The sequence below is a fragment of the Fusarium keratoplasticum genome, chromosome 8 (genome assembly GCF_025433545.1).
Source record: "Fusarium keratoplasticum isolate Fu6.1 chromosome 8, whole genome shotgun sequence".
Taxonomy (NCBI): Eukaryota; Fungi; Ascomycota; class Sordariomycetes; order Hypocreales; family Nectriaceae; genus Fusarium; species Fusarium keratoplasticum.
Window position 1 is genome coordinate 2890289 of NC_070536.1, and position 23031 is coordinate 2913319.

Genomic DNA, 23031 nt, shown 5'->3' on the forward strand with positions numbered 1-23031 from the left:
CTAGGTGGTTGTGGTGGATGAAACTGACATTAAGGCCAAGTCAATATCGCAACAATTTGACAACCACCACCACCATTCCCATGGTTGCATCAATGGTTAACACACATCCCTTGAATAAATCAGACTTGCAAAAAGCAAAAAAGGAAGAGCTGATCAATCGACCACGCCAGGAGTCGAACCTTGAGATGATGTTAGTACTGATGATGGCGATGCGTGCTGTTGCGTGTACTAACCTGGAATCTCTAGAGAATTCGGGGCTCAAAGACCGAAATCTAGCGCCTTAGCCATTAGGCCACGCGGCCGGTTCTTGTTGTTGGAAGCCGCGACGAAAAAGAATTCTATAAGCTCTGCGTTGTCAGGGTGGAGTTCAGTTCGTCCTATGCCTTCCATTGCAAAAATCGACATGGAATTTGTGGAATTCGATTGACCCTTGGCCAAAGCAGGCATTGACCAACAGGAGACGACCAATTCCCATGCAAAGTGCGGAACCATTCCACATTCAGGGCTTCTCATCCATGTCATTGTCATGGAGCCGTGTCCAGTTGCCCAAGGATTACATTATGACTGACCAAGCTGCGCGACGCTGAGCAACTCGGCCATGATGCTAAAACAGGCATCGAAGTGAGGAATCGCAATTCATGACGACCCACCTGGACCCCGTTCTCAAGCATGCAGAATCGACATCTCCGGGGAAGCCTGCTTATGAATGCTGCAAAAACCATTCGCGCGTGGTCTAAAACTGCGGCGACCAAACCCATTGAAGCAATGGGCAAGGAAATCGAGTCATCACATGGGCTTGAAGCCAGGGGACCTTGGAGGCTCAGCGAGATCTTGATTCTCCTCCCCCGTTATACCCGTTCCGATGAATCATCGAGCCCCCGGGTTGATCCGAAGCTTGTTGCTCTCGTGTCAGCCCACTGTGTGTCACGAAATTGTTCTTTCCCAGGCTCGTGGCGTTAAAAAATAGGGCCAGCCGTTGGCATTTCCGCTTCTCCGCAAGAAATTGCCGTAGACTATTTCCCCGTTTGGCAAGTAGACGCCTGGGAGCTGAAGCTGTCAATTAAGCATCTTGGCCACGATTTGACGCAAGCGTACAGGGGGGCCCGAAGCAGCACCGTGGCCTTGCGTCTAAACTAATGACATAGGGCGTTTTGTCAACGCTTACAGAGGCATACGTGCTGTAAGTAGGCGGGGCGGCGGGATGGAATTGCAACCTGGTTCCTTTGATTCCCAGGAGTTTGGGTGAAGCGACATTAACTGAAACAGCATAGATTAAATCAATTCGGCCGAATTGACATGAACAGGTCCCACGCAAGCCGCAAAAGAGCGCAGCAAAAAAAAAACTCCGGCTCAAAACTCGGGAGGCGCACGGCAGCCACGGCCGTGTCGTCCGCGGAGATGCGCCGTCCAACAAGCATCAGACCACTGTGAGGATCGGGCGGTGATCCAGGAACCAAGGAGACCTCCGGGCGCGCGCGGTGTTCGGGGCCGTGAGAAGTTCCTATTGTTTTTTTTTTCTCATGGCATGATGTTTCACGATGGCCGAGACGAAAATTGTAATGGCCTTTCTCCGCGCCTTGACTGGTTCTCCGGACCCAGATATAAAGACCCCGAGAGCTGGCCACTTTGACGTCGTTACTTCTGGGATACATTCAGTACATCAACAAGACGCAATTGGTCTTTTATAACATACAGTTTTTTTCCTCTTCTCCTTTAGATACCTCCCATCTACCATATACACCATCACAATGGCTCTCACACAAGCTCAGGTCGCCATCGTCAAGTCGACGGCTCCCATCCTCAAGGAGCACGGCAAGACCATCACCACCACCTTCTACCGCAACATGCTCGGCGCCCACCCCGAGCTCAAGAACTACTTCTCGTTGCGCAACCAGCAGACGGGTGCTCAGCAGGCCGCCCTCGCCAACTCTGTCCTCGCCTACGCCACCCACATCGACGACCTCGGCAAGCTGTCTCACGCTGTTGAGCGTATTGCTCAGAAGCACGTCTCGCTCTTCATCAAGCCTGAGCAGTACCAAATTGTCGGCACGCATCTCATCGGTGCCATTGGTGAGGTTCTCGGCTCTGCCCTGACCACCGAGATCAAGGAGGCTTGGATCGCCGCCTACGGTCAGCTGGCCGACATCTTTATCAAGCGAGAAGGTGATCTTTATGAGGCTGCTGGAGAGTGGAACTCGTGGCGCAAGTTCAAGATTGTCAAGAAGGAGGCCGAGAACGACGCCGTCACCAGCTTCTACCTCGAGCCCCTCGATGGCAAGTCCCTGCCCAAGTTCCTCCCAGGCCAGTACGTCAGCCTGCAGATTCCCATCCCTGAGCTCGACGGTCTCCTCCAGAGCCGACAGTTCAGTCTCAGCGAGGCTCCTGGCAACAACCATCTCCGCGTGAGCGTCAAGCTCGAGGGCCCCACCGAGGAGCCCACCATCGAGGACGTGGCTGCCGGCAAGATCGCCGGTCTTGTCTCTAACCGCCTGCACAAGCGCTTCAATGTCGGCGACGAGGTCGAGCTAAGCCCTCCCTGCGGAGAATTCTTTGTCAACCCTGCCGACACCTCTGCTGCCAAGAAGCCCCTGGTTCTCGTCTCTGCTGGTGTCGGTGCTACTCCTCTCGTCTCCATCTACGACTCCGTCCTCGCCTCCGAGACTGCCTCGCGACCCATCACCTGGATCCACGGCGCCCGCTACTCCGGCTCTACCTGCTTCGTGCCGCACATCCTCGAGACGGCTAAGCAGCACGACAACGTGACGGCCAAGATTTTCCTCGAGGACGCCAAGGACGGCGACGCCTTTGACTTTGAGGGCCAGATCGACCTCGCCCGCCTCGAGAAGGAGAACCTCCTCCACCTCGAGAACCAAGAGGCAGAGTACTACATCTGCGGTCCCGAGGACTGGATGGTTGGCGTGAGGACCTGGCTCGAGGAGAAGGGTGTTCCCCGCGAGCGCCAGCACCTCGAGCTGTTCAAGACTGGAGATATCTAATTTCCTAGAACGATACAACGAGGAACTGGGATATTAAAAAAGAGAATGGGATACACGCTAGGATTCGGGATGACGATGTCAGGGTTTCTCCTTTTCTGTCCTGTCTTTTTTACTGCGAATAGTTGTCTTTTGTTCATCTGGCATTTCGAAGGCGTTGGAATCCTAGCTTTTTTCTGTAGCGGGTGGTTTTCTTCACTATAACGAATTTTGTTTTCTAAAGAGTAGAAAGCGTATATCCTAGATACCACCCATCTCGAACGAAAAATGAAAGTTATTATTTTTAGAAATATGTGTCTAGAGTCACAAGTGAACGGTCTCATATGAGATGATTAGACCCTTCGTCTTGTGAGACAGACGTCTCGGGTTTCAGATGAGGGAATGAGATGTTGGTCTCGCAGCCTTTGCCTGTTCTCGTATAAATCAAGAACTTGTTGCGAGAGAAGTAGGTCCTAGTTCACGGTCATTGTCGCCACCAAGCGGCATCACATCCGCTTCTTCCCGTAAAAGGGCGACAAGAACGGCAACCCACTGCTTAGTACCTTAATTGAAAAGGAGGTGATGGTTCCGAGCTCATGATATTGTCATTTAAATATCTGTTCCTGTGTATCATTAACTCGAGGATACGTATAAACCCCAAGACAAGGCTCTTAGCACCCAACAGAGCCGATGAAGACGATCTAGCACCTAACTGATCTAGACTTTATATGCTATGCAACCACTTAGAAAAGGGGGCCCAATGTACGGGGGAAGAAAAGCAAAATGCTGACCCAGTGTGGGGGAATGCAAGGTGGTTCCTTGCGAAGAACCAGGGGGCGTGTGATAGACGAGATCGGATGTAACCGATCGATAACAGTCACCTTGTGTGGAGAAAAGAAAAGTCATGTTATTTGTCTTTCAAGAGATTGCTTTTTGTGTAAACGGGAGCACGTGTTATAATATTGCTTTTTTAAATCTCGTGTCTGTGTTACTATCGTCGATCTTGAACAATTTACAACGAGATCCCGCCCCCTCCGAATGTACATGTATATAAAACATGCAAGTCGCCAACAGGCTTCCAATGAAAAACTGATGATGCACTCGGCCTTGGTTAATATATCTTGCTCTCTCCGCGTCCCCGGCGGTGAAAGAGAACAAGTGCCAGGGGACTGGATCGTGCCTGGAGATGGGGTTGCACAACGGCTTTCTCGAGTCCTCTGAGTGTTGTATAAGGCGTGCGGGCTGTGTCACGGTAGGAAGATGATGAGGCGCTACATCTGTGAAGAGATGGATATGATATTGACTCAAGGAGATGAAGTAAAGAAAAGATTCCTTCAAAGCAGGGTTTGTTTCGAGCCATTGAGGGTTCATGTTGTAGAGGAGAGTCACTTGACTCAGCTTTCAGCAGATACAACTCGACGCCTGTCCCTAGACGCTGATCCATTAAACCGGATCCCTTATGTCCCACAGGAAGGATAGCGACAGCATCGGAACCGCCTCACTGGCAAGCGCGCAGCATGGTTAGGCGAGTCCATGCATGAGGCTTTCTCTTCCCCTGAGAGAAGAGAGGAGAAGAGATGCTGTCCCACCAAATGGGAGAATAGGTGGCAGGGGAAAGAAAATGATATTCCCTGTCTCAGAGAACATGAGATAGCATCGCTCTTCAAGCCATGGGTCATTCGGCGTTCTACTCTTCTTAAACACCTTCTCCCATGTCTTCCCCACTCGTCTCTCCCCTCGAACCGCCGGACGGGGGCCATGACCATGGCCGAGACGGTGATCCGCAAGGCCTGCGATCGATGTCACGCGCAGAAGCTCAGCTGCAAGCGATACAACGACGAGCCGTGCGAGCGATGCGTCCGACTCAAGACCGAGTGCAAGTCGAGTCCTTCCCTGAGGTACAGGAAGCAACAGCAGCAACAACAACAGCAACTCGTCGACAACAACTCGAATCATCTTCAGGGACAGCTTCCTCCCACCTCCTCAACTCCAGCTCCGACCGGACGCCGCTCTCCGAAACGCCGGAGGACCGACAGCCAAGGAGATGCGAGTCTTGTCCCACCCGACGCGGGTACGTGCCATTCTCCTTTTTCCCCATGACCCTACCTCTCTTGTATCTTTCATCTGAATCAACCGACTCACTTCCCTTTGCCGAAAGCAGTGCCAATAGTACCCCATACGGGCGTCCTGGCGGCGGCGTCCAAGAGTCATGTCCCCGTCACACCCGATCCCGTCCTCGACGCCGGCGACTTTGGCTTCACCTTTGACCAGCTGGCCTTTTTTCCCCAGCATTTATCTCATCCTGAGCTCCCGGGAGGAGTAGTCAACGATCCTCATCTGGTCCATCCTCCGGCCGTCTTTGCCGACTCTTGGGATCCGAGGCTCGCCGTCGAGGCTTATCAACCTCCTCAAGAGCCTCTTCCTCCTCAGCTTCAAGGTGACGCCTCCCACCGCGTTGTCGACTCTGTCCCCTCTGCTGTACCTCCACCACAGCTACAGCTACAGCCCCTGAGGAGCAGAAGCTGTGTACCTGAGCACGGCAGCTCTGACAAGCGCTCGCGGCCCCGGACCAAGCAACGGCCCAGGCAGATCACCCTGAGGCACGACGCTGACCATCTGTCTCCGCTGCACCCCGAAGCGCCCCCGATTCACTGGATGGCGCAGCTGTCCGACATCAACGCCCGCCTCCTGGACCTCGCGTCCGCCCTGCCCTCTCCGCAGGAGGTGGCCCAGAGCGGTCCGTCGCTGGGTCGTCCTGCCGACGAGAGGTTCAGGAGTCAAGGGTTCCCCATCGAGGACATGTTTAAGCTGACCCGAAGAGTCGCTGACATCCTCGAGAAGCCCCCTGCCGATACACCAGATAGGGACGGAGCCAGGGGACATCACTCAACCATCGACGGGACAGACCCAGGCAACGCCATGTTCATCCTCTCAACATATGTCCGCCTTCTAGACATGTATCAGAGAGTCTTCAGTCTCGTCCACGCGGAGTTGTCCCGAGCAGACTCGGGCGCGACCTTTAGCTTCTGGAAACTCCCCGCCGTAACCGTGGGTTCCTTTGCAGTCGAGTCATCGCCCTTTCTCCAAATGTTCCTGACGATCCAGCTGGCAGAGGAGTTCCTCTGCCGCCTGAGAGGATCAACAGCGCGCTGGTCCGGGGCTGGGAACGCGGCGTCAATGTTTGCCGGTGTTGTGGATGTATCTTTCCAGGCGTTTAGAGATCGAGAGGAGGCATTGGCCAAGCATCTTGTTAAACTCCGCAGCGAGATTGAGCCATTATTGGACTCGTAGGGGAATAGTATTGAAATCGATGGGTTCGGTTCGGTGGCACTCAGGAGAGCTTCTCGCGTATGGACACTGTTGGCATAGATTTTCTTCCCGGTTCCGCCTTTGAGGCCTCCTGGAAGGCACGGAATAGTGTAATCTAATACATTCCTATGGTTAGTTTCACCTTCTCGTCGTCGGGGCGTGTTATCAAGGTCAAATGCCATGTGATGTGAAGCGGTCAACAACAACACATCAAAGTGGGAACTCGGCGGTGTAATCCAGAAACTGAGGTGGCGTCCTCAACGAGACATTGGCACTCCCAAAGTAATATTATTCGTAGCAAAGGTCCTTGGCCTTTTAGGAGTTGTGGCAAATTCGCAGCGCGCAGTGCATTCATGCCCAACCCAACCCGATGGATGATCTTCAATCAACACCATGCAAGAGCAAAATGTATATTCCCGGATAGTGCGGAACATGATCTTCCAGTTCCCAGACGTAGATCGAAACCTTCGCAGTGCTTCGTAGGGCTGCAGCAAGTTTTCGATCTCAAAGGCCATAGCTTCCTTGCTGCAAACATAAACTTGGTGGTCTAAACCTTGATGCCTGGTCGGTGCATCTCTGAATAGCTGCAACACCCGTAACAATCATTGCGAACCTTCTTCAGTTCTCGCATATTCTACGCCAAGCCAACTATGGCAGACATGCATCTCGGCTCCCGTTTCCCTAGAATAGCCCCGGGCGCCACGACCAACAACAAACAACAGGACCGAAGCCCGCTAGGGGACGGTCATCCGGCATCCGGGGGAGGGCCAAAGGGGTTCTCTGTGGTGTTTAACTGGACCTCAGCACCCCGTTAGAAGCCTAGGTCCCCCTCGGAGGCAGCCGTTGGGTGCTACCCTGAGCAAAAACGGGCTTACAAGTCCCGTCGGTCACACGCCTCGCCTCACCGAGAGGGGGGTGCAGCACTTGTATTCTCCTCCCACGCGATGAGACTTGATTGAGAGGAGGGGTTTTGAGTTTCAACAGCGTCTTGAGTAAAGTCGCATCCATCAACTTCGGGAGTCGATGTGCCGGATGAGCACGGTAGATGATTCAAGCTCGGTATGACGATGACCGATGACGAGGCGTGAATTCACTCACAACATCCTTGAAAGGGCATCAAACTCATGTCGGCAAAAAAGCATGTCCCGAACTGCGCACCCCCGAGCCGTGCTTCAACGGCCGAAACTCAATCCCACGATGAGACGCTTTGACGATTATCCACTCCTCTCACGGGCAACCAACGGTGGAATTATCTCGTTATTTGCAAAGCAAGTATTCTCTCTTGTCTTTGCGGTTTGAGACAAATTTGCCTCAAAAAGACAGCGATCGTCAAAGGGGACCCTTTGAGGGCGGCATTTCCCATCCAAGCGAATACGGAGACAACTCCATCGCCAATGACATTGCCACCTCAAGTTCCCAATTCATGCAACCCGCTCCTGTCGAATCGAACCCCTCCCCTCAAAGAAGGGAAGGGAAGGCAGTTGAGAAAATCTGACAAGTGACGGCGGTGGTGTGATTGCGAATAACTCGCATGGCACCTGGGAAACCTTATTCTCGCCTCGCTAGGCCAACCAACCCCAGTGATCTTCATCACGGGCATGCCGCAATCTGCGGCAGCTCAAGACGACGCCGGGGCCATGGTCCAGAGGCCTTGTCCATGTCCATGTCCATCGCCCATATGGAATGGAATGGGCATGGCATGGCATGGTATGTATGGGGCAGGTTAGCTGACAAAGGGTCCAAAGTCAAGGTCAAGCAAGACCCAAGTCCCAAGGTCCATCCAGTCGATGAAATGGCCCACGGGGCTTCAAGGGGGGCGTTGATCCGGGAATATCCAAGGGTCCGAAATGCCGGGGGGCGCAGGCTGTGTTACCAATCCAGTCCGCTTCAGTCCCAGGCCATGAAACACGCGCGCGCGCGACGATTAAGCTTTCACCGACGGCGTGGCCATGATGTTGTTTGGCCCAGAGCTTCACGTCGGTGGAGCCTCCTGTTCCCACTGAAGCCGTTGTCTCGGGACATTTTCTTGGGAAGATCTTGATGCCCAACCCAACACCAAGGAGCCAAGGAATCAAGGGGGCATCGAGGTTTGATCTAGACGATCAAGGGCAAAACTCCATCTGACATGGCTTTTCGGTCCAGACCATCAAACCGCCATCTGAAATTCCCATCCCCTTTTTTCGAGTAAGACAGAGGGGAAAAAAGAACGCAGAAGTGATGGCGTGCACACCCCTGTCCAGCCCCCCGAGGCACGTTTCTGTACCCAGGAATGCAACGCTCACCCTCCATGACGAGACAAGGAGAGAAAGCAAAGACCATAACAAGCTGGGCTGTTTACGAAATTCCTTGCCTGGTAGCCAGGCTGCGTCATCTCGCCAATCCCAACTGACCGGTACCGCCGCCTTTGGTGCGAGACAAGGACCTCGCAATGACCAGGGGTTCGCGACCGAGTTGGTAATCAATGCCACCGATCAACGGTAAATGATGGCGCACAATAGCTGGGGGCTTGTCGATGGGCATTTTCTCCGTCGGCCGAGAGCTCCCCAATCGAATCGCCCCTGAGCAAGGTCGGGTCGTCTGTCAAAGAGCATCCATCATGGCGATGGCCCGAGGGTGTGCAGGCAGACATCAAGGGTCAGAGTGAGTGACCAGGGCGGTCTTCTCGACTGCCTGAAACAACGACTTGGGGTTCCTTTGTTGAAACGTTCTTCTGTGTCGCTCCGACATGCGGAGCCGGAGTCAGCGGCCGACGTTGCAATCCAATGTCGCTTCCATTGCCTGCAAACTGCTACCGTACTGTTGCCATCCAACTGCCTGCTAACCTATACCTCAATATCGCGCAGATGAGGGTTATCAACTTTCCCTTCTCGATCGTTGTCGCTCTCTGGTGTGCCCGTGTATCGCACAGCCTCTGTCTGGCGGCCTAAGGGCAGTCCAGTCTCCCAAATAGAGTCATAATCTGCGTTTGTTCCTCGTTCATTCGCCCAAGCCATCGGCCGCTTCCTTAACCCCGGGCCACTAAGTCTTGATCCTTGTGAACGGTTTCCTGCGCTCCAGGGTATTAGTTGATATCTCTCACGGCTGTACCTACCATTTGAGGCGCGACTTCGCGTTGCGTGTTGCTTGGCCTAGACATTGATTGTAAAGCCACCACGGTGTCGCTGCGAACAGACAATCGCCTGACTGTGACGTCCAAGTTATTATATCCTGGGGAGGTCCAGAACCTTTTGACTCCCGTCATTCATGGCCGTGTCCCATCCAACCCTCACGTGAAGCTCCTCCCGCAGGCATCACGCAGTAGTGGTGGACGCCGGCAGACTGATTAGTCTGCCCATGACCCGATAGCATATGCAGCCAGAGATGCCGGCCGGCGGGGGGTTGTCAACCTGTTTGACGGGCGCCCTGAAGCCGTGGCGGTCTTGCTAATTTCTTGCCAAGTCTGGGGTCGACAGGTGCAAATCCCATGGGTTGCCTGAGCGGGAGAGCGAGTGTGTGTGTCTGTGTGTATGATGGGCTCTCCATCGCGCTTCCAGCGGCAGAGTTTTCCTATCTCGACATCGACTCAGAAAATTCCTGTAGCCTGGGCCACACCAGTGGAATAACCGAAGGCCTCCTAGTTCGAGGCCCTGCGAGAATTGCATCGTTGCTCCATCTGCCAGCTGCACGTCTTGTCGATACCGCGTCGTAGGCTTGCTGTCAAAGAGCGGTCTGCATCAACTAGCCTAGTGCCGTACACTGAAGAAATCCATCCGCTGGACGGCGTGTCTAGAGATGTCCCAGAGACGCCTTTGTGAAGTAATAATCCTCAGTATCCCGTGTCTGCGTCCTTGATGCATACTGCGTCAGTGTGGCTGCAGTATCAGTCATCTGTTGTCGATGTGACGCTCGGCAGTGAAAAGGCCGAGCCAATTTCCCGCACGCATCCATCTCCAACAACCTTCGGTTTACCGGATCGTCCTTGTTTTCTCTTTTGTTGTCTCTTCTTCTTCTCTCCAACTCAACCCAACGCCTCGGAAACTAATTCATGGCTGGTCTAGGGCCGACCCGCACACGGTTTCCATCCTGTTCCCCGGCCGTGGCGGATTCAGAGTGAGACTAACGCGAACCTTGACCTGCTTGGCGGAGTTGAAGCAGGATTCGAATGCCTTCCCCGTCGTTGCCAACATCGAGAAAAAGCAACATGTCAAATGAGCTGCCATAACCCTGGCGCCTCGACGTGGAGTCGGTGGATTTGGCCCAGCTGTCTACCAGGGCATCGACTCCAGGAGAAGGGTTCGGCACGGCTCGGTTCCGCAGAGCAGCTGGATCAACAGACAGGAGGTGTCTGGCGAGGCCGACAGTCGGCCTGATCAAGAGGATTCGTCCGAGGCAACGCCGCCTCGGCTGGGTATGCAACAAGGCTGCAGAAGGCGGAATCGTTGCAACGTTCAAGGCGTAACCCCAGACATGGTGGCTTCGAGGCGTGCCTCTGCACTCCCCACAACGGCGCAGTGAGCTCGATCTTCAAGATCGCGTCCTGCACGTCCATGTCCAGCTGCCGCGTCGGCAGAGAGTGTGTTGTTGATACCTGCCTGAATGGATGAGAGACCTCGAAACACCAAGCCTCTTGTGACAATCCCGTACGCATAAACTTGCAAAATCTGATAACTGATGCTTGATACCCTTGCAATCGTTCATGACCATGTTGGCGTTTGACGAGCGGGAGGGAACCAGACAACCGGCCGGGGCTATCATGCTTGAAGCAGAACATCCCGAGGCCCGAGCCCGCGTCCTGGGAACCAGAGACACGCAGCTGGGACGCCTGTGATTGGTCAGAATCTCGCCAAGAACGGGCTTAATGGCTTGGCCTAGCTTTGACGACTGCGGCCTGCTCAACCCCGAGCCAGGTTCTTCGGGCTAAAGAAGCTGGGTTCTGGACGGAGGCGCCACGACCAGGGAGCTGGAACCGATGAAAAATGAAAACAACGTCGTTAAGGCCGTGCTGAGCCTTGTTTGATGAGCGAGGGTCGTTGATATCCTCTGTGGACAAGGCGCCGAAACCGCACGTCGAATAGCAGAGTGCATCGACGGCATGTCGACACCGGGGGATGCTGCTAGGGCCCGGCGGACTGAGACGGCGTGCCGGGGCGTAGAAAGGATTGCTTCCAATCTCGTTCTAAAGCCAGCCAGTCGGTAAGAGCTAGAAGGCTCGTAGACGGGACCAAGAGCTCGTCCCCTGGCACTCATTTGCCCCCAAGTCACAGCAGCACCAGGACTTGCAGGGCTGATTGGATAGCGGTGTAGTAACCGTCTACAGACGGCGTCGGCTCAATGTGGAGATGGGGTGAAGTGGAAATTATTCCAGAAGGCGCCCTGGTTGGATGCATCGTGTTGCAAGCGGACCTTGATCATGACGCCGTGAGCACCATGTTTCTCTCCCTGAGGACAGCCCTGGCCTGGTTCGTACGGTACGGTAATTCTTAGTCAGTCAGTCGGCTGGATGAATATCGCAACATCGAGGGAGCTCGGGATGTGGGCATAACCGGGCGCCCTGGCCAAGTCCCCAAGCACAAGCAGATGCCAAATGCAAATGGATGGACGTCGGGGAGTCGGTCTGGCTTGATTGGTGGGAATGGCATGCCTGACAGCAAGGTCCGCAGAAAGACCCGGCTCAAACTCGTAGCCATGTCGAAACTTGTTCACCGGTTCCTGCATTGGGAAAGCAACGTGGCTGTAACGGCTGAATGGCTTCCTGCGACTCGACGTCCAGCGCCGAACCAGTCAAAGGTGCTGCTGGTGGTGAGAAGGAGGAGGAGTAGGAGCAGCGTGATGCGCGTGCCAGTGCGAGTGCCCTTGCGTGCGTTTGGAGTGTCGCATCTCCTGTGCCATGTCTTTTGGATGCATCTCCTTGTGGATGGCTAATCTCAGATGCTGTCCCAGCTGCCGACGACATCGTGATAAACCGACGGGGCTGGTTGGGGGTTCAGAGATGGCAGATGTGGGCGGTCTCGCGCTGTCAAAACTCTGGCTGTACCAGAACAGGAGTGGCGGGCAGACAGGGCACTCGGCAGACTGACGACCTAAGACGTGAGAAGAAGCTGCCGGCATTCGGCCCACGTGCGAGGTGGAGCTGGCGCCAAAGCAGTCCATGTTTATCTGGCGGAGATGGGGTGATTTCTTCATCTTTGAGGGTTCATCTGACCGACGCTTCTGCAGCAGGTTTACAGGGCCGATTTCGAACAGAGTGATTCTCCGACTTTGTGAGACAGACGGCAGTGGTCTCTTTTGCCAACGGAACGGTACGGTACTTGGGACTCCACGCCCAGGGCATACGAGGATGGCGTCACCGGCGCAGGCGTCTGTGACCATGGATACGAATCCCAACTTGCCGGCGACGTCTGGAACGGTGGAAGACGCTCGGCTGATCCTGGCAGACGGTGGGTCAGACATGTCGGCCATTCTCCCAGGGCCAACCTGGAGATATTTGCTCACAGATGTCAGGGCGACATGCTGCGATTGGTGAAGGACAATACGGTAACTCTTTTGTTGGCGCGTGTAATATCGAGCTGCAGATGCGAGCCATTTGCGAGAGAAAAAAAAAATTGTTTCCTGCATTGACGTGGGTTGTCTTTTGGGCCCATCACCGCTCTGACTTTTGGGAGAAGCGGCAATGCCGGTATGAATGGTAACAGAAATAGGACCCTTGCACGCCGCGGCATGAGAGAACATGTAATGTATCTGTACGGAGCACCCTGATTGACCTCGGGTCCAGTCAATCGAGCCATGGCAGCTAGCAATCGGCGATGGGAGGTGTGAAGACAATACGCGTCCCTTGATCGCCCTAGGAAGCACAGCAGGCCGAGGTTGACTTGCACAAGACAAGACAGTGAATACTACTGGCCATGGCGATCCGAACTGTAGAGTTGCATGTCCAAAGTCTCGACTACTCAAATTGGTGGTCCGTCAACCCGTTCTGGGAAGTCGGCCATGTCGATCGCGAGAGGAGGGGCTCGGTGAAGGATCCCACGTGCCCGACGGCCCGTCTGTCGGGTGATGCCATTTACTCCCAATCAACGGAGGGTGATTTAGATGAGAGGTGATGGTGGCTCTCCGAGGTGGTGTTGTTCTGTCGTCGGGTGCTTCCCTTGGTGGTGGGGACCTGACAAGACGAGAAAGTCAGGGCGTCAAGGGATCGAATGGCCCTTAAGGGTTCTCAAGGGTGACGGACCTCAATCTCACCGGGGTGTTTTCTTGGAGTCTTGAGGCTGGCTGCCTGAGGGCGTGGACTGGTAATGGCGGGCAGCAAGCACAGCACAGCACATTCATTGTGTGGAGCAGCACCAGTGAATGACTCCATTGGCGGCTCCGCCCTGGGACAGAATATTGCTGCGCAACGCATTGCGGTGAGTAATAAGGCGCCGTGCTGTGCTGTGAGGATGTGCTGTAACCTGACACACGGGTTACACACTGATGAGTGGATTGAGTGCCGGCGGTAATGGTATCGACTTTGAATGGGTACTTTACTTGATCAGTGGTGGAGTGAAAGACGGGCTCTAAAGCTTCCATTTTTTCTGCCTGGTGGTGGATGACGGCCCGTGAGAGGGCGTCGCTGGAGCGGGTAACGCAGCACACGATCCTTTCAACTCTTTTTTTTTTCTGTTGCTCTGCCGGCGGTGACAAGTTGGCCCTTGGCTTCCGGATCAATCCATTGTTTCTGCATGGATGCAAGGGCAAGAGGAAAAAATCTCGACCTTGCAAAACGGCAGGGCTGTTGGTTCATCTATCAGACAGGCACAGGCACAGGCACAGGCACAGGCACAGGTACAGGCAGTATTCGTTCTCGGCCATTTAGGCCTGGGCGAGTCATGGAAATGAATGCCCTTCAGGGTCTTGGTAATGGATAACGGTTCAGGTCAGCTCCTGGCCACAGGCTTCCATTCCAAATCAATCCAATCCATCCTCACTTCGCCGACGCCGAAGCTGCGAGGCTCGTAGGTTGGTCTGTGTCACCCCCTTCGAGGGTCCGTAGTCCATGAGAAGGGGACTGGAACTTTTTTGGTCGACGGGTCTCGCTCCCAGTAGATTGCAACTAGAGGAGCTGGAGCAGAGCGGTTGCACCCCGGCTGGTTGCATACCCACACAATCAATACCTGCATATCTCTGTAACAAGGCCAGACACCCTCACCCTCCTCCACCAGAGCCCACATCTCACTCCCTCCGCTCTTCAGCTCCTCAACCCCGGACCCCTGTTTCTTCTTAATTTTTTTCTCGCCTGCAAAGAAGAAAAAAAGACTTGACCCACGCACCTCGAGGCACACACCGCACACACCCCCCCTGCCCATCTACCTACGCCTCCGCTGGCAGGGGGGTCAGGTCCTCTTTTGGGTCTCGTTGCGGACGGGACCTCTGGCACACACTCCTTCGCAGGCCGCCCAGACGTACCGACCGCACTGCTGGCTGTGGTGTGCGTCTTGTGCTTTGGTGCTCTGGCTATTCTGGCATCGCTTTCGCTTTTCAGACCAGGTCCTTGTCCAGACTCCATTCTGGTAGTGGGCTGTCAACAGGGGTCATGGAGGGTCTGGGACTCGTTTTTTGGTGCCTCTCGACTTATAATAAACAACCTTGAGCCCGTCCAGCAACAATAGCGGCCTTTCTCACCCCGTCTCTAGGGATTCAATGACTAGCTTCGGTTCCGTTGTTTTGGGTCCATCTCGTCTTTAAATACTCTTCAACCTCCCTTCGACACCGTTGACGTCGACGTTGCAGCGTGTTGTCATTGTCCTTCCAAGTTCAACCTTATCACCGCCATTGACACTGCCCGGCATCAACTCTTACCTCGCCACTACTCTACCCCACGACCGTCTGACCTGGGCCTATATATCTCAACACCGCCCGACGGCTTCAGCAGCGTCTTGATACTCGACAAAATCATTCATTCTTTATCGATCTTTACGTCCCTTCTTCACCATGTGCAACTACATCTACGTAAGTTGGGCGACTGGCAATGGAAATCCTTGGTCATGGCCATGACAAGGATCATACGCAAAGGAGTCAGGCAAGGGATCGTGACTAACAATCATCCTCTATTCAGAAGGAGCTGAGCTGCCAGCACCACTACCATTTGGTAGAGTCATGGTGCCCCAAGTACATCGAGACGGAGCGTCGATGCCCGCCCACTATCGTGAGCAAGCAGTACTGGTGAGTCAACGCGGATCCCATCCATTAGTCTGCATGAGTCGTTGCTAACGGTCTACCAAAAGGGGTGACGACATTTGTGGTATGTCTTGATCTTTTCCAAGGCCGAGCGGAATCATCCTCTCCACCGACGGGACCATTGTTAGGGCGATGCATCATACTAACTAGTTACCCAGCCGCCTGCCGCGAGCGTCAGCAGCCAAGCAACCACCCGTGGGCAAAACTCATCCAGCGTCCCGAGTCACGCATGTCCTACTCTGCCCAACAAGTCCCAGCGCAATGAGTGCGCTTCACGTCACGGGCCGGTAACCATCGAGGCATATCACGACGCCCTCACGATGCCGCCAGCCGGCCCGCGTTCCTCATCGAGGCGGCACCACTCTATACTCTACTCCCCCACACCCGATCCGATATCGATAATCCGGCTTCTCGGGTGACTTGAAACATGAAGACAACCCTCATCTCGCTCTTTCGGCAGCGCCGACCTGCACAGCAGACGGTGCATCTGCAGGCGTTTACGCCAAGTGCACTGCATCCAATTCTTGACTGGCCAACCCCACCTTCGGCCCATGCGGATGCGGATGCGCGAGAGGGACGGATGAGAGGCTACACGACGGTATTCAACGTGGAACAACGATTACAGTACCGAAAACCGCAAAAAACAGGAGAAAAATCTTTGACGCAAAATCTGGAATTGTCAGGGCGCTGGAGGAAATTTGTCGTTTTTTTATTGTTCGTCCCAAGGTGGATAAGAATTGGCTCTTTGGGTGCAAACCTACCTCGGCCGGTGGTTTACTCCTCTTTTCCTCGCTTACAGAGGAGGGTGTTGATGCTGTGGTACCTTTTTGGGAGGTTGAGCGTCGATCAGCAGAAGCTGGGGACTGGGGGAGCTTCTGGAGCTGGGAGCTGGAGCTGGGGGCGGCTGATGGGGGATGCAGAGCAGCGCGTTTTGCCACAGACCAGGATGGAAGGCCTTCCATGGATGGCACATCTCGATGGGCACAAAGGCCCCCCGACACCCTCATGATGAGCGCCGCAACCAGTATCTCCACGTCGGCATTGGACGCCACCCCAGCCCCAGGCGCTTTGGCAGTCCTGTCGAGATGCCTGCTCGAGGTGGGATGACCACGACCGGAAGCCCATCTTGCGTGGGACAGGCATGATACACGAAGCTTCATCAACCCTGTTCCTTGAGGAGACGAGAGACGAAAGAGAGAAGAGGAGGATCAAATCACACCGGCAAGAGAGGGAGCTTTTTTTCGACGCGTTTTTTATTTTGTCTTACTAACTGCATGGCTGGAAATGAGCATTTTACGGGATGGAAAGATATCATTGGGCTTGGAAACCTCACATATACTTACTCTGCACTCCGTGGCATGGCGTTATCATCGTTTTTGCCGCGCTTCAATGGGCGGGACGGAAAGGAACTTTTTTGGAAATTGGAGGGAAACCCGACATCGGGGAATGAATGGATGGGGGGGACTTGGATGGACGGATGGATCATTACTTTGCCAATTACCTTACTGACCACAGCTGACTAGCTTGCATACTGTTTGGCGCATGATGAAATTATTAGAATATATTGCTTGAATTTTCTCCATCTTTTCTTGAGTCTCCATGTTTGAGCTACTGTGCGTTGAAATGGTCATGACGCCCAGCGCGCGGCAATGTCAGGGAAAAGCCATGATGCTGCACAGGCACTCACTCACTACACCATCATAGACACACACTCCAACTACTTCAAATTCCGCGCCAAAGCTGCAAGAAACGTCGTTGGCCGCTCACATGCGATTTCCCCCACGAGACTAAAGAGAAACCCTCCGGGTGCACGCCATTTCCCACATCCCGAGCGAGATACCGAAGACGCGAAGAAAAAGGCGAGAAGGCGTTCACACGGGAACACCGTTTTGAGAGAGGGGGGCTGACCTGACTAGGTTGGTTTAGAGCCCGCTCCGGCCCGTCAAGGCTAGGTGGTCATCCCGCTCTCGTTCTTTTTCGAGTGCCGGGGAGTTTGTTGGTTCTAGCGAATTTCTGAACTTTCCGAAATCCCACGTTGCGTGGCAAAAAAGTACTCATAGATGGAGTATCCATCAGCTCACCGAGATGGGGGAGGGTTTTCTGGTGTTGAGAAAAGCTCGGTATCCACGACCGGAAAGACGTGGGATGGAGAGAGACATGATGGGCTCAAGAGTGTGCTCGAGCGTTGTGGGTTTTTGGTCTTCCACTTTTGGAGCTTTGTCTCATCCTTCTATCCCGTTTCTGGAAGCGTGGGATTTTCATCATTTGTGCTTGATCAACATGTATCATCCAAAGAGGTAGGTAGATATTGAGTCAAGTAAGACACAGAGGCGTATCTTATCACCGCATGCATTATCATGCCATGATCAACCATCCAATCTCACCTCAAATCCTCCTCCCTTTTCTCCCCTTCTCCTCAAACTTATACGGACCAAACATTCATTCCCCACGTTTTTCTTCCTCTTTGACTGTGGACAAAACCCTCCCACCATCTTCTGAGCCGACGCTACTGCACCGCGCCGCCAGCAAGGTCCCCCTGCAAGGTCTTGAGACAGAAGAGAGAGGAACAAGGAAAAGGGCAGCGCGTTTGCCAAGGTTTCCTCGTTTCCTTTCCTTCTGTGGCTTTTGTCATTGCTTTTTTTTACTACTGCGTGCTGGGTGATTCGTGCAGAATGCATGCAAGCCACAATGTGCTCTACGGTAGTTGTCTCTTTTCACAACCAAGCTTTACCCTCTGCCGGATCCCGGTCTTGTCATGTTAGCTGTTCCGCCCGGTGTCCCTGGTGGAACAGCCTCTTGACCGGCATTCTTCGGGTTTATCAATCTGATAATGTTGAGCAAAAAAAGAGATCGTCGGCGCATGCCGTCATGACACTCATGATTGCTAGGTGAACATTCTCTGCAAGGCATTTTACGAAGCAGTGGCCAAAGGTGACAAGTGAGACAACAACGCTTGGCTGGCAGCAATCTCCCATCAAGGCCCTGCGTCTGTGAAACCACCCTTCTTGTAGTTTGCCCATGTCTTTTTTCGCCCCCCTTCGCAAAGCGCGGCTACCAAATCCAAGCAAAAACCAATATTTTTCACCGCTCGTAAACGCATCTCTAATCACCCAACAGACTGGGGTGCCAACAACATCGGAGGTCGGCGACCCGGTGATAAGAACGAGGCCGAGCTGACTTGTTCACCGACGCTTCACTCAGCCAGCCCTTGCATCCTTCAGGCAAGTAAGGTATCTGCTGGCGCTTGAGACAGCCTCACACGACCGCACGTGCGCTGCCGGCGGCGCCAAAATCGCCGCCCTGGTTCGCGTTGGTCGTAAAAACGCCCAGACGGGATGAGGATTGGGCATGTATTGTCCCCGCCGGTTTTCTCGGCACTGCGCTCAACGGCGTCGGGTTGATTGCCACGTCGAGTAGGCGGGTAACGTAGTTTAGACCGTACAGAGTAAAAAAAACTTATCACGTACGAGTTTCCAAGGTCACGGGGGCTCAAAAAAGGTTTAATAATGGGTTTCGATCTCGCAGAGATGGCGACGTGGGGTGCATGTAAATGTCTTGACGTGGGAGAGAGACATGATGGCGGTCTCGGGATTGTGGGCGGCAGGGCGCACTCGGTACTGGGTTGATAGGCTCATGAGATGGCTTCGTTCAAAGGGAACCCTGATGAGGCTGAAGCTGAGGATGGGGGGCGGATATTGATTGCGAAAGAAGGGGGTGAAGAAGACGGAGATGCATCGTTCGTTCGCGCCATTGCATCTCCGGTGGTTGTGCTGCTTATCAAAGAGTGTACCTATACCGACCAGCTGGGACGGCACCCATGTAACGACGAACCCGGCACTGTAAATCATCACGCAAATCTTTTTTCCCCTCCTTTCCTTCCCCCCCGTCTCATGGGATCGTCTGATTGTTCCCTGAAAGTAGAAGCCCACTCTTGGGTCCTCGTCACACGCCAGCCCTACCACGGCCGATTCCACTTCCTTATCAGGACTCTTCCCCATTTACTACCATTCCTGTTCCCAAAGGACCCTTTGATTACCATCTCCCACCCTCTAACCTGGCCGGTTTGACAAATCTCCAAGGATCTAGACACACCTGAAAGGTAATTCCTTCTCGGCCGGTGTGCTCGGGCCAGGTCCGGTCAGTTTCATCACAAGTTCGCGCAGTCCCCCCCTCCTTCATCACATCGGAGGAGTTTACCTTGCATAGATTCGCCCAGGATGGCCTCAAGCTTGGCGGTTGCATTTGCCAGCCGCCGAAAGGGCTGTGATGGGATTAAACCCAGATGCCGCAATGCGACGACCACTTCACCTTCTGGTGGGTGGTATCACGTCGAACCCTCATCCATGCAAGGGTCATGGCTGTTCAGGAACGGGAGTTTAGAGGGGGCAACACCAGACGACAACGACAACGTCAAAGAAACGGCCTTCAATGGACTTCCTCCGAAACCAACACCCGGAACTCTATTTCGTCATCTCCCAGTCCCCTATCATCATGCGAACACGGCTCATCAGACGACCTGATAGACGCGGGCGGACCAGCAATTATCGCCCAGTAGCCTCCCACGTGTTGTGCGTTGCCGGAGCCTGGGACCCCACGCGGGTCTGGTGATGGCAACCTTGTCCCCGGGCGTGGGATGCTGGTGATAGCGAGTCCTCCCATTACGTTCCGAATTGGCGGAATCTCGGGTGCCTGGGCACATGAGATGGAGGAGAAACGCTATCCAAGATGGCTTGCAGTTGACTGCGACGCTCACAAACAATGTCATACGTTAGGTCGACGTACGGTCAAATAAGCGAAGCGTCGATTCAGCACAACGGTTGGTCGTTCACCAACCACCAAGCACAACGACAAGACTGCCCGCCAGGATTCTACCCCGACAGGCTTGCTCTACGGAGATGAAATGTCACGGCCGATACCACATTCCCAAATCCAGAAGCAACCCGTACGTACGTGACGCCGCCGTCGCGTGCTGGCCGGGCCTACCCCACAGGAGACCGCTCACCGGTATGGAAACCCTGCATACTGGGGAGTCCAATTGCAGCGCTGTTCACCGAGGCGCGACCCAGCATCCGCGGCAAAGGAAAGAAAAAACAGGGTCGCTCCCAACACACCTGCTCGATTCAGAGATGATGTCGCATGCCCTGTGATGAAGGGTAGAGGCGCACCCGACGGGCCGTGGCGCAGTTGGAGGACGAGTCGTGTGGTTGGGGATATGGTTTGCCATTGGGTTCTCACACACACACACACACTTCTCTCTCGCTTCCAAGCGTGTAAGCCCGGGTATTCCTGGCCGTATGAGGGGAAAACATGGTCCCCAGTATTATGGCGTATACTGGGTCAAGAAACGAGGGACCGTCCTTTTGATAGTCTCGGCCAGGATCCAGAAGGGTTCTCGGGGTGAGGGGAGGGGGTGCATGATCAAGTGCACTTCATGGCGAGCAGCGAACGGGTGCGTGCCGGCCCAAGACCCAAGCGTCCTAGGATTCCGAATCATGAGTGTCTCGTCGGGGCATTGTGAGAGTCAAGACCAATGCCAAAGCTGGCAATGCAAGCATGGTAGACCCTTTCAAGGACCCCCCTTCCCCCTTGTTGTTTGATGAATCACAGAGTCGCATCACGAACAATATCCGGACTTTCTCTCATCATGTATTAACCCGGATGTTTTGCCTCTGGTGGGTGTTGGCATTTGACAGGTTTGACAGCTCTCCACGCTGACGCCAGAGCTGCCCCCCCCTCCAGGTTCAGGGGAGGGGAAGCAAGAAGTCGATCCTGCTTAGTTGCATTAGCGCATTCGCATAGCAACCCTCGCAGATGCATAGACCCGTTAGCCGGATACACTCAAACGGTCGGTTTGGAAATCTCCGCCGAGGCCATCCTATTTCCTAAACCGTCCTCTTGCAGAACTTCCTCACACCCTTCATCCATGGAACTGCTACCCCCAGGGCCGAACTTTTTTTTGTGCTCATCTGCCCACATCGGGTCAGTTTCGATTTCAAAAAGAAGAAAGGCCCGATGCCCGTTTTCCCAAATGAGGAGGTTACGTTGCTTTGCCCTGTTCCTTTCGACCCACGGAGTATTTTTTTTCTTGTCAAACACAAGATGCCTGATGCCTGATACCACACACTCGCCAAGCACGGTGTCATGATCATGGGAGAGTTCCTGTGTATTATCTTCACGCCCCCGGAAAGCGTCCTGCCGAAAAAGACCCTGATGTTTATCCGCCTGCGCCTGATTCCTCGCACACATCGGTCATGACCTCCGGACAAATCTCGCTCAACTTGGGGGACAGGCTCCATGACAAGGACCAGACCGGGATGAAACATGATGAGCCTGACGCTATCCGACGGTTCTTATGCCAGGACTGCAATGCATGCTCTAGCAGTAACCCTTCTCCACGATTTGTCCCACCCCTGACAGGTTCCAGAAGTCTCTCCCCCCTGACGTTGCCATGCCTTGCACCCGCACAAGCCCGCGAGCATGTGACTTTTGCTCTGGATGGCGTCTCTCTAACAGGCGCCCTGCGTTTTACGTTTATTGGCTCCTCTCATTTTGGATCAGAGTCTCTGCAAACAAGGCTAACGCGTGACGGGAGCAACAGCTTGAGCAAATGTCTCGGATGATGAACCTCATGGTCAAAGATATACGGAACCCCAGTCCAGAATAAAGTCAGGGCCAACAACTTCCCCGAACGAAGGAAATGGAACGAGGATGCAAGGCCTCGAACCAACATCTTGGCCAACACGGAAGGTGCGACAAGTGCAAGTGCATGCGTGTGCGCACACATTCACTCCCAGGATCGAGATCCCGTGCCCTTGCCGCAATGTGTGTTGTTTGCTTCTCTTTTGTTACCGACAGGCTGGATCATGTTCTCATTGGCGAATATCGGCGGACTTTTTTTCCTTTTTTTTCCTGTTGGTCATCATGGCAAGCCAAGTTTCTATGTACGGTTTGCTTGCATGCCTAGACACCATTGGTTTGTTGGCTTGACCGTTGTTGGTTCCGTTGTCCAATCCCACTCAAGCTAGCATTTGCCCATGCTCATTCAAGTTTCCTTCCCTCTGACCGGGTAAATATGGCCTGCGAGTTACGGGAGTAATTTGGTGTTGCAACGGTGAGAGTAGATGAAATGAAAGATGTTGGGCTCTCTTTGGGGGGACTACTTATCGGGATCGTCATATCTACGTCCTCTCACACTCCCCTACACCACCCATTTTGCCGAGAGTGTTGGTTGCGACTTTATCTGCCAGGGCTATCACATCTCGAAAAGCCACGATCCGGCTCTCACTGCGGATATGGACTGGCATTCTCCGCGGCGGCGCTAGAGGAGTGATCGCTGCAAGAGGGACGCATGATGAGCACCCAACCGCCACAAGCTTCGATTGAGAGAAAAGAAGACTGGCCGAGTTGACGCAATCTCGATCTTCACAGGCAACCACCGTCAGCCTCTAATTGGATGCTCAACCGGGTCATCCCCCCTACCTCTTTGCATTGTCTGTCACCAACCATGATTCCGAGATTTCGGATCTGAGGTTGCATCGTCTGTTCAGTCACAGTGATT

The 23031-nt window shown here is 54.0% G+C and overlaps 3 protein-coding genes across 3 annotated transcripts; all 3 read left to right on the plus strand.

Annotated features, from left to right (window-relative positions):
- Window positions 1–1748: 1748 nt before the first annotated feature.
- NCS57_01070300 (Nitric oxide dioxygenase) lies at window positions 1749–2996 on the plus strand (the record flags this gene model as incomplete). The annotated part of the gene is made up of 1 exon (XM_053060439.1): window positions 1749–2996. One exon carries the CDS (start codon window positions 1749–1751, stop codon window positions 2994–2996), a length of 1248 nt encoding a protein of 415 aa, XP_052910833.1.
- Window positions 2997–4730: 1734 nt separating this feature from the next.
- On the plus strand, window positions 4731–6263 carry NCS57_01070400 (Zn(2)-C6 fungal-type domain-containing protein; the record flags this gene model as incomplete). The annotated part of the gene is made up of 2 exons (XM_053060440.1): window positions 4731–5043; window positions 5131–6263. The coding sequence occupies 2 exons, from the start codon at window positions 4731–4733 to the stop codon at window positions 6261–6263; spliced, it is 1446 nt and encodes a 481-aa protein (XP_052910834.1).
- Window positions 6264–15227: 8964 nt separating this feature from the next.
- Window positions 15228–15738, plus strand: NCS57_01070500 (uncharacterized protein; the record flags this gene model as incomplete). The annotated part of the gene is made up of 4 exons (XM_053060441.1): window positions 15228–15245; window positions 15352–15458; window positions 15521–15537; window positions 15632–15738. 4 exons carry the CDS (start codon window positions 15228–15230, stop codon window positions 15736–15738), a joined length of 249 nt encoding a protein of 82 aa, XP_052910835.1.
- Window positions 15739–23031: the final 7293 nt, after the last annotated feature.